Source organism: Homarus americanus, unplaced genomic scaffold (assembly GCF_018991925.1).
Source record: "Homarus americanus isolate GMGI-L3 unplaced genomic scaffold, GMGI_Hamer_2.0 scaffold20465, whole genome shotgun sequence".
Lineage (NCBI taxonomy): Eukaryota > Metazoa > Arthropoda > Malacostraca > Decapoda > Nephropidae > Homarus > Homarus americanus.
In genome coordinates, this window is record NW_024756914.1 from 6,123,621 (window position 1) to 6,140,794 (window position 17,174).

General features: G+C 36.2%; 1 protein-coding gene across 3 annotated transcripts in view; it reads right to left on the reverse strand.

Annotated features, from left to right (window-relative positions):
- LOC121857231 (ubiquitin carboxyl-terminal hydrolase 7-like) overlaps positions 1–17,174 on the reverse strand; it is a 47,621-nt gene that overhangs the window by 19,518 nt on the left and 10,929 nt on the right. For all 3 annotated transcript variants that reach the window (XM_042353200.1, XM_042353198.1, XM_042353199.1), the window contains exons 2-11: positions 14,498–14,710; positions 13,396–13,671; positions 13,165–13,283; positions 12,733–12,876; positions 11,863–12,048; positions 11,063–11,143; positions 10,787–10,877; positions 10,235–10,427; positions 9,386–9,539; positions 8,608–8,889 (exon numbers count right to left, since the gene is read on the reverse strand). In XM_042353200.1, coding sequence (XP_042209134.1) covers positions 8,608–8,889; positions 9,386–9,539; positions 10,235–10,427; positions 10,787–10,877; positions 11,063–11,143; positions 11,863–12,048; positions 12,733–12,876; positions 13,165–13,283; positions 13,396–13,671; positions 14,498–14,710 — 1,739 coding nt within the window. The remainder of the gene's footprint in view (positions 1–8,607; positions 8,890–9,385; positions 9,540–10,234; positions 10,428–10,786; positions 10,878–11,062; positions 11,144–11,862; positions 12,049–12,732; positions 12,877–13,164; positions 13,284–13,395; positions 13,672–14,497; positions 14,711–17,174) is intronic.

Consider the following 17,174-nt stretch of genomic DNA (forward strand, 5'->3'; position numbering starts at 1 on the left):
AGGGAGCCATTCTTTCTAGAGACAGTAATTTCCTTGACCTGTATTGTAAATATGTGTGTGTGTACACATACACACACAAATAAATAATAATTGGAAAATACTCTCACAAATAATAAGAAACAAATTTATTAAAAATGTGAGTCTACCCTCAAGTCTGTGCTCTATTAAAAAAGTGTATGTCTACACACACACACACACACACACACACAATACTACAGGTAAAAGAAATAATTGTCCTGAGAGCAAACACATTTAAGGAATATGAATTTTTTTTGTACACAAGTAAATCCGGGTCCTCAAATGTTATTCGCGGATTTGTTGATTCAAGGCTAATTTTGAGAACCTAGCCCCCGCGAATTTGGGGGCCCCCTGTATACAGATAGGTAAGGAAATAAAACTGTTACTGAAGAGGTCATACCAAATACAACCTTATCACCATATCACAAAGGGAATATCTGTGCTTAGTTAGATAAAACCAAGTCCAGAGTAAAAAGAATTCCTTATACCGTACAATATACCGACTCAGACTTATATAACCATAAACCCTTTCATTGCAGGGTTAACACACTGTGCCACTGAGAAAAATACTTACCTCTGGTTAAAAAAAAATATACAGCTCCTTGGGAATTTGTTCATAATGGTGCTATGCATCCACATGTCATTTACTACAGTAAGGTAATCAACAATGCCAAACACCTACCCTGTAAGTGTACTATGAATTTTGTTTTCTATGACACCAATACATAAGTGGATTTGTGTTATTATACATGAACCAGCTTATCAGTTAGGGATTTCTTATAAATTAAAAAATAATCTAGTTTTCTTAACTCTCACTGTACAAGAGTGTGATGCTCTCATACATGTTAAGAAAGCCTGACACCTAGATGGTGGGAATTATTAACTTACTGTACACCACCATATACTGTAGAGGGATGTAAATGTCTAACATTCCCAGTACGGTAGGGTCGGAATATATCGTGACTTTATATATATATATATAAAAAAAATTATATTGTGGCTACCAAAATTATCAAAATTTTCCTATATATGGCGATAATTTTTTTTATTTCGTGAGGGAAATCGGGCAGGAAATATTTCAAATGTACCGCCGTGGCAAACAAATGCGTCATTTGCTCACCAGAGGCGCCACCGTGGCTGCTCACTCACGCATTCACCCTTAGCCGCTCAGTCTTTTTGAGTGAGTGATGAGAAAGCAGCTGACTCTGCTGCAGATAACAACTTCTAAGATGAGTGTAAATGGGTAACGAGTGACATGAAGTGAGGATAATGGAAAGCTTAATGGAAAAGATTTAATACTGTAACTAATATTTTGGGTTTGTTCGTTTATGATTGTTAAGTGAGGGTGGCAGTGTGGCGTCTGTCGCTCTCGGGATGGCGCGTCAGCTGCCAAGACTGGTGCAGATTCTAATCTCTAAATCGAGTGCAAATGGGTTGCTAGTGACGTGAAAAGTAAAGTGAAGATACTGTAATAGAAAGCTTAATGGAAAAGATTTAATACTGTAACCAATATTTTTGGTGTTCGTTTATGTAGGTGTGGGATTGTCAAGTGAGGGTGGCAGTGTGGCGTCTGCTGCCGATTCTGGTGTTCCTTGTTATTGAAACAGTCTGTTGTTCCTGAGTCTAATGTTCATTGGTGCTTTAATTAGAAATAAAATGAACTTGCTAAGTCAAGTTTAGTCACCTTTATTGGCCTCCAGAACCTAACCTTATTTTCCCTATTGATTACTTGTAATTATATATCGCGATTTAGTGTATGGAAAACATCCTTGGACCCTATCTCACAATATAGCCCGACCCTACTGTAATACATTATGTCCAACATCTTATGGGGCAATTTTGGAGAAAAAATAAATAAAATAAAACCACCTGCAGCAAAAGGGTGAAGGTCATTGCATATGAGCAACGTTAGGTAGAAAAAAGAAATTTTCCGAAATTCATTCTACATACATAGTAATATCTTTGTTAGTCGGAATCCCTCAAACCCAGACCTCTCTGATAGCCGGAATTGAAATTTTCCGAGGGACACATTTTCTGGAAAATCCTGAGAAAATTTTCCCAGAATACCTGGAAAATTCCGGGGATGGTGGAATTTTTTTTCCGGGTTTGGGAGATGAAAATCAGGCGCCTTTTCTGGAAATTCCGAGAAAATTTTTGGGACCGGGGATACCTTTCTGGATACGAGAAATGATGTAATGCGCAATTTCTGGAACTTCCGAGAAAATTTTTCCATTACCCGAAAAAATTCCGGGGATGAGGGATTTTTTTTCCGGCTTCGAGAGAGTCGTCTCGTTACCCAGACATCTCTCATTCCCGGAAGTGCTCTGCACCAATTGTTCCGCCTAACGGAGATATCACTACATTATTTCACACTACCAAACCATTATACTAGAATAAATAAAGTTTTTGCAGCTGATACCGGTATTATGTCAGTTAAAAACCTACAGAAAAGTACCAAAGTAGTGGGAAAAGGTTCTTTTGAGGCCTTACACGTTAACCATCTTGCAACCTTCTTTTATTTATGTCTTACAGGAAAACTAAGGTCAGTTGCATCACTCCGAACAGGGATCCTCCTCCCTCTCTGTCAACCAGTTAAGTAACACATTGTTGACTCGCCCACTAAAATGTCCTGGATGTTTTTCTTTTAACATACAATATTATATAAAATTAGCATTCAAGCCCTACAACCCTTCCCTTCACCTCCTGCCCTCCGCTCCATCATCACCTACTCTCCCCTCCTCCATTACCACCTACCCTCCCCTCTTCAACCACAACCAACTTCCCTTCTCACCCATATTTGTTCTTCTATGCCTTGGGGGTCATAGCAGAAGTTGTCGCAGGTCGCTTTTTTCCGTGGCTCTCTATTGTATGAAAAATAGAGGGGTAAGTCACACAGAACACGGTAAATATATGGAACACAAGCATGACTATAACTGATACACACACAAACTAAGTCGAGTGCAGGAGATGCATGTGGCTTGGTGTCACTTGGTAACAAATTATGAGATGCTGCTGATTGATTGTGTGTGATTTAGTGTGCTGTGATTGGTTGCATGGCAAGTGATGCCACAGCAGCTTTACAGCAGGAGCACATATGAGTCAAAGAAACTTTACTGTTGATGCATATGTATGCCAGTCTCAATGCAGGGGTATGTTACGGTTAAAATACACTCAAAACACTTAAATATGTGCACTTGTCTTACTGAAGGAGCAAATTAATTCTTTGCTGGATTTGGCTGAGTACACTCTAGCCAAAGAAGGTGATGATTACCAAGTATGGTTGTGAGGCCTAAGCAGCCCATTGTATTTTGAATTTTGTCAGATTGGCACCAGGCCTCAGTTTCGTATCAAATGCATCCCTAAGCTACATTCCATATTGTCAGCAATTATTTTCTTGACTTAGAGCCATAAGAATACCCACATCATTACAAGTACCTCCGAACATGAGATGAAACACTGTATCCCAACACTTGTTTTACATTTACTGTATTGAGATTATAATATATCACTGTTAACAAACATAAAACACACTTAACAAATTCTCTAAAGAGGAATAATCCTTAAGAGACCAAAGTAATGAAAGAAGAGATGATCATAAACATGCCCAGTATGTTTTTTAAAACTAGAACAGAGAATTTATATACAGTATGGTATATAACCTTTTATAGAACCTGACCCCTAAGTTTTAATAAAGCATATCGGTAAATTACACAAACACGTGCTCTAACCTGGGCGTTGTTATACATTACCGCATAGTCAACAAGATAAAAAATTATAACTTAAATTAAATACAACACCATACCTAAGTTATGCCTGACGTACAGGTAACAAACGTTACCTGGATATCACATATTAGGTAACACTTTTATAATAATAAACTATTCATTGTTATTTAAGACCATGAGAAGTATCCAAATGTTCGTGTATTTCCTTAAATAATGAAGAAAAATATAACATTGAATTGGCAACTCAATTACAACCAGGGCTGCCACAAGATTCTCACATCAAATTTTCTTCATCATTTAAGCAAATACTGTATGCGAATATTAGGATACTTCTCATGGTCTTAAATAACAATGAATAGTTTATTATTATAAAAGTGTTACCTTTGGTTTGTTTAATATTTATCCTGACAGTGATACAGCTGAAGTAGATCCACCAATCACAATTACCTTTACATACAGCCTTCCTTTACCAAGTATTGCCACGTAAAATTGTGAGCACGAGACCCAGGGTGGAGTCAGGGCATCTTTGGTTGACTGTACATGTCACAACCCAAACTTATGATTTCCACAATCCTCTAATAGAAGTATTGTTGTGCATTTTCTCTTTCATCTTTTCACCATTTTGTGATGAATGTCAAAAGTTTAACACAGATTTAACACGTTAATTAAATCAAGTCAAAATTCACACTGTACCTATTTTCTCCCATTTCAACTGAACTTTTCATACATACCATAGTTCTAAAATCATAAACTTGAGACCAATGTTTAGCAAACAATAAAATATGATCCTATATACAGTACTGCCTACTTCCAGACTTAGCTTAACACTGCCTGAAACATGTGCTCTGCTTCTTTACATGACTGCTCATGAATGGCAAATTTTGCTTCATTTGGTTTAGTGGTTCTTGGGGGAAAATATCAAAATATTTCCTTTTTAAAACCCAGCTGACAAAAAAACTACTACAGTACTACACTCAAGACAACTTTTAGTTATGTCTATTTAAACAGGAAATTTTAGAGAGAAATTAAGAGACCTAAAAAGGGAGTTGTGAAACTATTTTGTAGCTTGTCATTTTTGGTAGCTATATGAGAACAAATGAGACTGCCTGGGGTTGCTTAAGAAACTGATGGATGATTTTGCCACATACAGCTTTACTCTGAAATCCTTGAGGGTGACTTATGTCGGTGGAGTACTGTGAAAAAATATACACAAATTGATATAAAAGTAAAACTGCAGTTGGCTTAAGGGTGTAGGCCTAGTTCTAAGGGAGAGATGCAACAATGAAGGGCTCTATCACAAAGATGGTAAGGGAGTGCATTAAATTAGTTTTTACCAGATTATTTATTGGTTCACAATAACATGGAAAAATTGCACACAAACAACCCCCCCACAAAAAAAAACCACCCACAAACACATAAACAGACAAAGACAACCTTAATTAATTTTTACTGTTGTAGGCGAGTTCTTCTATAGTGATTCCCTCCAACAGCAAGGCCCTAAATATGTGTCTTGTGTATGACATAAACCAGCACCACCATCAGCAACACACCTTTCTCAAAAATCATTCCATGCCATTTTTTTTATTCATGTACACTGCCGCTGTCTGGAAATCCCCCCCACCCTCACCTTTAATGCATCCTTCCACTTCCACATAGGTGTTCCGTCTTCATCCTCCCATCTACCTCTGATTTATACACTACTAATCTTTCACTTCTCATTCTCTCAAGTGTCCATATCACTTGAGCAGACCCTGACCCACTCTCTGCCCAACACTTCTTCCTCATACTGTACCCTTTACCCTCTACATCTTATTCAACTAACATATTGCTCTCTAAAATTTTCTGTTGCTTCCAATTTGCTTCTTCCTCTCACATCCTGAATCCATGCTTCACACTCGTTAAGTAATGTCAGTTCAGTAACTCCCCTATACAGCCCAGTTGTTGTCTTCTTTGATAATTATATACAGTATTTTTATCATTTCACCACTTATAAGCTTACTAGCCATTCAAGCAGCTTGTCTGTTCTTTATTACTTTGCTATAACCTTTTTTGTCCAGTGTTGGTAAAGCAGGACACCGGAGTGCCAGGAGAAAACCTGCCATGTATGGAAGGGTCACACCGGGTAACACCTTTCTCACACAGATCTTGGGATCCTGGGATACAGCAGTGAAAGATATACGCATTACCCTTGTACCAACTCATGTTTCTCCGTCACCTCTTAATTTTTTTCTCTTAATTACTCCGTGATTCATTATTCACCTTTTCACTAATCAACACTCGTTTCCAGATATCTGGAACTATTCTCTTGTTCCATTTGACCTCCAAACAATCATTCATTAACCCCTACTCCCCGGCTGACGTTCCGGAACGCTCGCCTTTTCGCGGCATTGTTTGTTTCATTTTCATTCTTTGTCCATTTCATCATGTTGTATCAAAGTAATATTGCTAAAAGTAGTGTAGTTGTATTGCATTATAGTATTACTGGAAAATAATGCTGTGATTATGTTATAAATGTAGTTATTTATGGAATTATTATTCCGATAATTATTTCTACGCATTACTTGCTCTACCAAACACAAAGACAGCCCTACAGCCTGGCGACAGACTGCGGGTGTCACCGAGCACTTTCGATAAAAAAAAAAAAAAATGCAATTAAACATTCTAAATGAATTATTTATAGGAAATAAGTATTATGATCAGTAATATATGCATTACTGGCTAGCCGTCAAAACAACACTGTCCCCTTATCTCCCTCGCCACTGCGGCCCCAGGGAGGTTTCTAGAGGGTCAATATATAGTTTTTCTTACTTCCTTTTTATTGTCTTGTTATTTAAAAAGGTTAAAAAAAAATGTGGAAAGTTTTCTTTTCTCGATTTATCCCACGTGGGGAATATGGCCAGCGGCACCCTAGCCCAGGGCGTAGGGGTTAATCCATCTGTTCTCAAGCTATTTATCACTTTACCATCAACATTCAACTAGTACTGTACAGGGGCCCCCCCCAAATTCGCGGATTTTTATTTTGCGGTCCTCTATTATTCGCAGATGGGTAGTTTTAAAGTTGCCGGCATTTTCGTGGGTGGGACAGGGAGCCATTCGTTCTAGAGACAGTAATTTCCTTTACCTGTATTGTAAATATGTGTGTAGACACACACACACAAAACACACAAATAAATTATATTGGGAAAATTCTCTCACAAATAATCATAAACAAATTTATTAAAAATGTGAGTCTTTTCCCATTATTATTTATTTTTATGTGTGTGGACACACACACACACATACACAAACCAATACATATATACAATCAGAAACAAATTTATTAAAAATGTGACAGTCTACCCTCAAGTCCGTGCTATATTTCTTTATTAATAAAGCACGGACTTAAGGGTAGACACACATTTTTAATAAATTTGTTTCGGACTTAAGGGTAGACTCACATTTTTAATAAATTTGTTTCGGACTTAAGGGTAGACTCACATTTTTAATAAATTTGTTTCTGATTATTTGTGAGAGTATTTTCCCATTACCCTGTATTATTTATTTGTGTGTGTGTGTGTGTGTCTACAAACACTTATTTACAATACAGGTAAAAGAAATAATTGACCTAAGGGCAAACACAGAAAGGGAATACAGTATACATTTCTTTGTACACAAGTAAAAATGTACCCCCCCCCAGGTCAGCAAAATGTTATTCGTGGATTTGGCGATTCGCGGCCATTTTGAGAACTTAACCCCCGCGAATTTGGGGGACCCCCTGTAATGTACTGTAATAACTAATTCACAAATTTTAACTCTCTCAGGGTTTCAACACATGAAATTTATACATCCATTCAGGGGCTTCATACACTTTTGCATATAAATATAGATTTTTATTTTATTTATTTTTTTTTAATTTGGAATTTCATTTACATATGTTTTAGGTTCATATGCATCTTACACCAGGAGTGAGTATCTTGCTGCTAGCGAGGATCAGCAGCATGAGCAGTTGGTTGGGTTGGGAATGCCCGTCCCATGAGAGAGTTAATAGTAAATTTGAATTCTTCCAGATGATTCACCATTGCAGCAGCAAAAACTATTTGACTCGGCTCTCATTTACAATCTTCATCACTCCCCAAACTTACACCACCTCTCCATCACTCCTATTACACTGTAAATAAAAATATTCAGCAACCCAAGCAACAGATGACCTTAACATAAGTCTTTCTTGCCAACAACCTCTTCACACATGCTTCACTCTCCATAGAGAAGCTCAGGGCAGTATTCAAATGTTCTCAGTTATCTTATGTGTTTTCAATACTTCACCCATCTCTTTCCTATTCATTATACACTTTTTTTATACTCATAAATACCTGCACTAGAAACATAATTCTTTCCCTTCTTCAGTAAAAATTATCTTAGGCTTTTTAATACTAACACATGATCCACATATCTGTTGTTATTTAATGCACTCAGTCTTTACGATAATTCTCTCAACAATACCACACATGCACGCACGTGACACACACACACACTTGTTCCTCTTACAGATTTTACATTTCTTCCTATCACCTTACATGGCAACTACACATGTTCTTTGCCTTTCCTTGATACCCTTCCCTCCTGGACCCTTGACAATTCTGAGTTGATTTACAGCCAGTCTCACCTCATTTGTTACTTTTCTTCACTTGTTTCTAACTTATCAATCCACCATGTCCTAAATGGGATATTTCTATCTCTTGTTACATTTGCCAGCTGTTCATTATTTTCTACCCCTCTCCTTTATACTTAATCTTTTTTTAACAATACACATGCACTGTCTTTCTCAATTGCCATTTACAGTATAGATATACACACATGTATATATACAATCAAAACCTCATCTGACCTGGATATTCATGTATAGGTGAGCCTCATTTCGTTCCTTGCGGCGTATCATTTCGATCCTCTTTTCTTCCTGCAACCGGTCAATAAGCTCCTGGGGAATGTCCTCCTCTGTGACTTCCTGTAGCACAGTTCTGAGGCATGACTCTCTTATGTACACAAGCATGTAGGCATTCGTACAGTGTTTCACTGTCAGGTTGAGGTCATCTTCATGCCCCCCAAAGTTGTAATCAATAGCCTCTTGTTTACTACATCTTGATACTACATCATCATCAAATTTACACCACTGTAAACAACAAGAATATTACAAACATTAAAGGCATGGTACACTCAATTCTATCTGATTAATAATTTTGAACAAGTACTCTACTGTAAATATAATTTGAAAATTAGGTAACCGTACAATAGATATAATGGAGAAAAAAGTAGTTGCATTTCACAATAAAAATGGCAGTCACGAGGGCAGGATGTGATCAATGATTTCAAATTTTGACACTAACATTGACCATTTACTCATGAATCTTGCTAATAACACAATGTTCTACAGAGAAGCATATTAAGTTTCACTGTAGTGTCTATACAAATGTTAAACTTCAGACTGGTTAAGTTGGGGGCAATGCTTCATGTGAACATTTGGGGGGCTAATCTCCTGGTGACCCCTGAATGCTAAAATTACATATGGACTAGGCTACACCACTCACATATACTATTTAGGAAATGCTTTGAAGCTATATTTAAAGGATAAAAATACAAGGAGATCGTACAAGAAATTAAGTTCTTACCCGACCATTTCCCTTAGGGTTGATGAACACTACATAATGCCCTCCATGGTTATCCCCGGAGTGAACCAGGACAGCGTGGAGAACATAAGTGGCTGGAGTGGTGTCAGGTTCCTGAAGGAACTGGTCCATGAGTAACTTCTCTGGGAACTCGTATCTATAAAGAGAGGAAACATCTCTTCATCAAGCCCACCGCAACACCAAACCAATACAGGTAACTCTTAAAGTAATACAGAGCCTCTGTCATGTCCACAACAATCTGAATAGCACTCCTGAAAATTGTGAGAAAACTTTAAAATCCTTAGTTGTATCATTACTTAACCCATTTACTATGAGACGCCACTTTTAACATTTTAATTGGCTAACGCCAGATGCTTTTATTCAATGCAGGGAGAACCACAGTACACAAGAGGTTAATATTCAAGTGCCCTGCTAACTTTAATAAAAAGATATGGAAAATAGTAACAATCAGAAGTTTGGAACATAAACAAAAGCAACAATACTAAAATCTGGTAACTTTGGTTTATTATCAATTGCCAGGATTTTCAATTTACAAAGTACTGTACTGTATAAATAATACAAAGCCTTATCCCTCTGAATATGATGACCTATTACAATGACACTGTACACAAAGGGTTAAGCTTAAATAACACTACTCAAGGGGCTAAAATGGAATGACACTACCCAAGGGATAAGTTCTTCATTACTCTAGGACAGACTTAACCCTTAAATTACTGTGTGGAAGCCCAAGTGTGAACAGATGGACAGACGACATTGTGTTGCCATGTCACACTTCCACAAGGAGGTTCAGCAACAAAGAGAAAGAGACAGGAGAAACAATAATATGCTGACCTATCATTTATCTTGACATTGGAGTCTGTGATGGGGTCATACTGGAACCTCATTAGGTGAAGGTGAAGTACCGGTGGGAAGCTCTGGAATAAGACGCCCTTGTCTGCCTCCTGCAGCCCGTGTTCCCCAGCATCGTACTTATTGTCGCCCTCCAAAGTTTCTACACTGACGTAATCCTTAAAGGACTCGTAGACTGTGGGAAAAAAGTCATTACAAAATACAAATACATTAGTAATTATACCATGACACTTGTAATATATGACCCAAGACACACAAACAATGAGATGAAATAAAAAACCTTACTTCCCAAATTAGAAATCAAAATATTTAAACCTCATAAATAACTTCACACCTTTGACAATTCAAGAAGTTCAAACCAGTTGCCATTCAGAAAATGCATTAACTGTGCTTCCTAACCAGTACAGTGTTATAAAAATATAACATGCAACAAAACTATCCTTATCAATATTCAGTGTAACAAGTGTATACAGTACGTTTTATTGGCCAAACATACAACAACATTATCTTGGGCTCCAACCCCCTTATACTTACTGTCCTTCTTTCCTTTTATATTTAGCTGGATATCATAAAAGGTCTCTGTTCTTGATGAGGTGTAGTCTACATGTTTACACCTGAAGTAAGACTGGAAAAGAAGCAATCAATCACTACTTATTACAATACTAAATAATTTACGAGCACAATTTAGAAACACAATACCATGTCACAAATCAAAAGGAATGATCCCACTGAGGCATTACAGTAAGTCAGTCTTACATCAGTATTTTGCATGAGACTTCAACAACCATGTGTAAGAGTAGCTGTACTTACCAATGTCTTGCCTTCAAATAACCTTGGAATAACTCCTTCAACACAAGTCCCTTTCATTTTTGTTTCTAATTTGTCAAGAAGCTGAAAGAGTACAAAAAAATTAATTAAATAAATAAATATCAGCATTATTCCATATCTTAGAACAAAATTATCTCCCTTTCCCACCCGAACTATCTAGACAAGATACACAAGTCCTTATTGAGCTTAAATGTCTACTGCTCACCCTCTATACTGAAGGCTCTCCATTGTAACCCACAATCAAGTTCACAAAAAGAAGTTGCATTATGTACAGTACGTATTGATTTTTTCACCTAAATATCAATATCTTTATTGAAATGCATACTTCTCACTGCACCATTACTATAATGTTTACCTTTCCAATGTGGTGCAGCCAAACATACCTAAAGTTACTCACAAATATAATTCTCCCCAAAAAAAGATGAAGAATAGCTTTTTTAGAAACTGAATTCCATAAGTCCTATATGGTAGCCTGTCACCCAAATAAGTAAAGGCTGTGCTGCACCTCTAGCAACAGCAAACAGAGGTAAGAAATTTTATATCTCTAATATTATGGTTTTAGAAAAGATCCTTGAGAAATTGTCAGCATGATATGTTTACACCTTGTTTATATTATTAGAACCCTACACTGGAAATGTGGCTTCAACATGACCACGATGAAGCAACTGATTTTATATTAAGATGTTTCGTTTTTTCAAGAACTTGAAGACAATTCTCCCTAAAATGGCCATTTTTCTAAATCAAAGGGACTGTATTTGCATGCAAAATCTCTTCATACTTACCACTCTAAGAAATTCTTGAGCATCATGCTGCATGAAGGAGTCTAATGCCTCCCAGCCAAATGACTTCGTAAGCTTCTTAGTGCCAACTGGCCTATCACTTGTCTGAAGTTCGTGGAACACTCGTTGAAGAGCCAAAGCCACACTTTTAGTTGAGTCATCACTCTCAGTTGGCATTTTATAAACAGCCTACAAATGGAGTGATACATAAAATATTAAAATTGTACTGTACATCCAATACAATTTCTTATCATTGGAGATATTTTATCCCTAAACCAAAAGAACTGTACATATTAAATATTACAGTACAGTAGTGAAATCTCATTTACAGTACAGTATACATGCAACATTTTGATGAAAATTAGTGTTTATTTAAATAATGACTCATCCAGCAACAACAGTGAAGATACTGAAGCTGTTTACAGTGTACCAAGTGCTAGAAGAGTTACTTCTGTAACTAAGTCCTGCTCTCACTCTGTACCACTTACTGACATTGAAAACACTGCTCAGGTCTAGGATCTAGACTGATTAACAACCCAATTTCCTGACTATGATGACCAAAATAGTGGCATTTCTAACACTATAATATATTTTTCATACTTTTCAATACATTTCAAGTACAGTACAGTATATTAATGCTATAATTATAACTTAGAAATAATGGAAACAATTATTCTTTTATCTTAATATTTTTTTTATAATTTTTAATTAGCACTATTATTAATTAAATAATTATTTTGTTTTGCCTACCCAACAATTTTAAACATCTGTGAAGGTCTACTGACAAGGCTGGCATAATAAGGGTTGACAAGTTTACATTAACTTCTTTTTCCACATGAACAAGCTTCTTCCGACATGACAACCAACACTTACCATTCTTAATTGGCTTGTGAAATACAGTACTTGGAGGAGAGAATTCATATAGCAGGTGGCACCCTGGTTCTTGAGCCCAACACAGCCAGTGTGTTTTTTACTATCCCACGACACACCATGTGGAGCATCAGCCGATACCCAGACCTGCAATATATGAATTATACAACTACCACACCAGGAATTTACAAACTAAAAAATTTTTAACTTGACATTACAAAATCTCAATTACTTAGAAAAATCTGACCCTACTTTATTTATAGGTATCAATCCACCATTGTTAAAACTAATAATATTTAGTCTTATTGAATTGAAATAATGTACGTATGCAAATACACTTTTGATTACCGTACCCTTATCAAATTAAACAAAAGGAATTCTACAGGAAACTTAAAGTTGAGACAAAGCGTATACAGGAAGCATACACTTACTGACCTCTAGCGTGATAGCATCATCCTTGATATAGCCTTTTTCAACATCCAGAACGTCATTCCATGCCATAAAGTGAGAAAATCCCCAATCATTTTCTTTATTGTAAAATAAGTGCTGGATTTCTGAAAAGCAAATTATTTATTACTTAATTTTGTTCATTACCCTGGGAGTTTTAATCTCCTCAAGTATTAAAATCAACAGAGTAAAGGCAAGAAATGATGTTTTAAAACTAACTTCGGGTAAACGGTTCTTGGTTTGGTCGAACAGAGAGCAGACGTAATTCCGCAACAGCATTGCAAGACCATAATGTTGACTCTGACTCTCCGTTGCACTGCAAGAAGAATCCAAGGGAACGCTGAGGCTGTCGGTCTTGAGCCTGACTTGTACGTGGCATCACCATAATCTTCCAGGGCAGGTTTCGTACATAGCATGGATGTGAGAGCATTGTATCCTTCAACTTGCTAAAATCCTTAACGCGATACTGAAAACTTGCTTCTGACCGAGCCTCATCTGTTGAAAAGATAGTTTGTAAGTCATGGGATAAAAAGAACCAAACTGATTGCAAATTTTACTTTTGTAATTGTAACTTAAATGTAATATGTTAAGTTACATAATTACTGGGATTAACACAGTTACGACAGAGACAGTAAGATCTAATTTGTGTGACAAAATCACATGTTTTTTCATTACTGTACTGTTTTATAATGTGTGAGGACAAAAAAAATATGCATACCATTATAATTGGTTGTCTGTAAATATATCAAGTACTGTATAGATTTTAAATATATTTAAAATTTAAAATTCATTCTCCATACTGTATATTACACAGTACAGTACATACAAACCTACAAAGGAATAAAAGCAAAAATGGCACTGTTTAATGTATATATATAAATGTATATACATCAATGTACGTTTGTATACACAACTCACGTGCAATCTAACACCATGTGTATATACAGTATATATATACTGTATATATATCGTACTGTACACAGTCAAACTCACATGACCTCAGAACAAGACTTTATCAAAGTAAAAAGAAAATTAATATAAAACAAACAGGAAATTGGCCGCTCATCACGAGAGGGAAAGTTTCACATGAAAACCATCTTGTCTAATGATATGGTTAAGCCAATGGGCAGGATGGATTTTTATACTCATTTGATGGGGTATAAAAAGATATCACAAACAATGGCTACTTCCTTTACTTTATAATACTGTACAGTAAATATAAAATGAATATATATTAACATTCAGTAAATAGTAAACGAATCTATTGTAACATTCCTAAATACTGTACACAAATCTTACGAGAAGATTAATTAGTAATTACCATCATCCATATCAGTATCATGAGTGTCGTGTAGTGTTGTCGAGGAGGACACTTCTTGTGTGTCTCCATTCATCTGTTCTTCTTCACCACCCTCGGTTATGGTCACTCCTCCTCCTCCTCCTCCACCTCCTCCACCTCCTCCTCCTCCACCACCGCCACCACCTCCACCGTCTCCCCCTCCTCCATCCCCTCCACCCTCCTCAGCAACTTCTTCTGCAAATAAATCAACAAAAAACAGCATAAGTGAAACGAATGAATTTGAAATTTAGACCTGTTCACAAATTTGGCCATTTGAACTTTGGCAGTGACCTTAGCCTTTAACTGTGACTTGAGTTTGGTGTTCTGCACTATGTTTTATGATCAAACATATTAATTAGATTTAACCAGAACACCTATTATATAGTGATGAGTTAGTTCACCTGAATAAGTTGCAAAATATTAAACATTCTGAAAAGAAATAATTACCGTGAATTAGCAAATTTGGGAACCAATCAACAGCTATAAATAATAATGATTGCTTAGAAAATCAAAAGTGGGAGGAGCATAGGTGATACCTTGACTAAAATGTATAGTAGTTCCTGTTGGTGATGTGAATCAAAGGAAAGCATACACAAGGGATAAGGATGGTACAGTACAGTAATTTATCATGGATTATGGCATTAATATGACATAAATTGGATTCCTGTGGTAGCAGTCATGTGCATAAAATCACTGAAAAGAAAAACTGGTAGCTAATCAGAGCTTAACTGATTTATGGGATGTGACCATCACAGAGGAACTGATAAAAGATAAAGCAGTCATAAATTGTGGTGCTCAGTATACAAAATTACAGTATAAAGAAAAGGATAACTTGCACTTACTCCACCAAACTCACTTACTGGTACAGTATTTAATAAACTGTACGGCACTCCTTAACCGAGTAAAAAAAACTCCTTTCATATTCTGCACTCCCTTCTAAAACTTCTAAGGTCAATAAAATATTTGTCTACAATCCATATCAACCATTCTCTCTCCCTACATAACTTTATATTTTTCACATAAAAAACAATTCATTTCCACAAACAGTATAAAACTTCTGTGACAAAACACCATTTAGACTTACACTGTACAGTACTGGACAACATACAGTACGGTATAATTATATTCCATCTAATCCACAAACACTGCATATCTAAAACAGCCTTCTTCATCTCCACAAATAGTCTATACAAGTGATCTGCCCTTGTGAGAGTTTGAATGCTCGTGACAGTGTACAGCGAATGAGGGTGCGCCAAGTCCGTAGACTTGCATCGTTTTCTATCGTAAATATAATTGTTAACTAATGCCTTCCTAAAGAAACCATCGACATGGGACCAGGTTTGTTCCACTCTACGAATTTTTTGCGATTTTTCCACCAAGTTTGATGAAAAACGATTGTGCCGTTTCGGCTGCCCAGAGCACACGCACACACATACGCCTAGCGCTATAGTATATTAGATGTGAAGAAAAAATTCATTAGTACAGTTTTCTTTCCAAATCTGTGATCTATCCAAACAGAAGTACACACTTAACTAAATGTACTCTTTTGCAACTCTGCATTATCTTGTACGGTACCATCCTTGACCCTTATCCACCAGAAGTGTAGCTCATTGCCCTGGCACATAACTACCACCTATCCATGGACCATATACACAGAGCTAAAACTGTATTCTAGCCAAGCACAATTATGTTTATATTTACAGAGAAAGAGTCACTATTATAACACCAATGACCCATGGATCAATATGGAGTGAGTCACTGCTCCCCCCCCCCTCCTCAACACTTATCTACGGATCCATACAAGAAGTCCCTACTCTGGCACACATCCAACACTTCCCCTCCGATCCATACACATTTTTCGATTCCACTCACTTTCATTGCTACAACCGCCAATATATTTAAATTTTTACCTTGACAACAAACACACAGAGGGTGCATGGGAGTTTATGATATCCTGTACCACAAGTGTTTTAGTCGTCATTAGTAAATGTTAACTTTCTTGCACAACTTTTTTAACCGGTCATCCTGTGTTGAATATCTTACCCAAATTATTGTTATTATAAACAGCAGCAGATAGGTTACAAGGTCTTCACACACCACTAATTTTTGTACAGTACCAATCTTTTAATGTTCTAATTTTGGATTCAGAAAATGTCTTTCCCTTCTTTCAAAGGTTACCAATACACTTCTCTCCACTACACCTCTCATTACACTACCAGAGCCTCTTGTCTTGCTCCAAGTTAATATATTTCACAATATAATGATTATACTTTTTCTTTTACATCAATCAATTTACATTACCCATCAATCACCCAGTACAGTACTTAAAATTACTCTGTTGAACTTTGCAAACTCAATTCTTTCTCACCATTAATCCTTCTTTTTCAAGCAAGCACTAAATTTTCATGCAGAATACACTTTTGAATACAGTACAGGTACTGTATAATAAAGTACCTGTATTGTATTTCTTATGGAACAGCTTCTTAATAGAGTACTGTATCTGATATTATATATACAGTAATATATATATATATATATATATATATATATATATATATATATATATATATATATATATATATATATATATATATATATATATATATATATATATATATATATATATATATATATATATATATATATATATATATATATA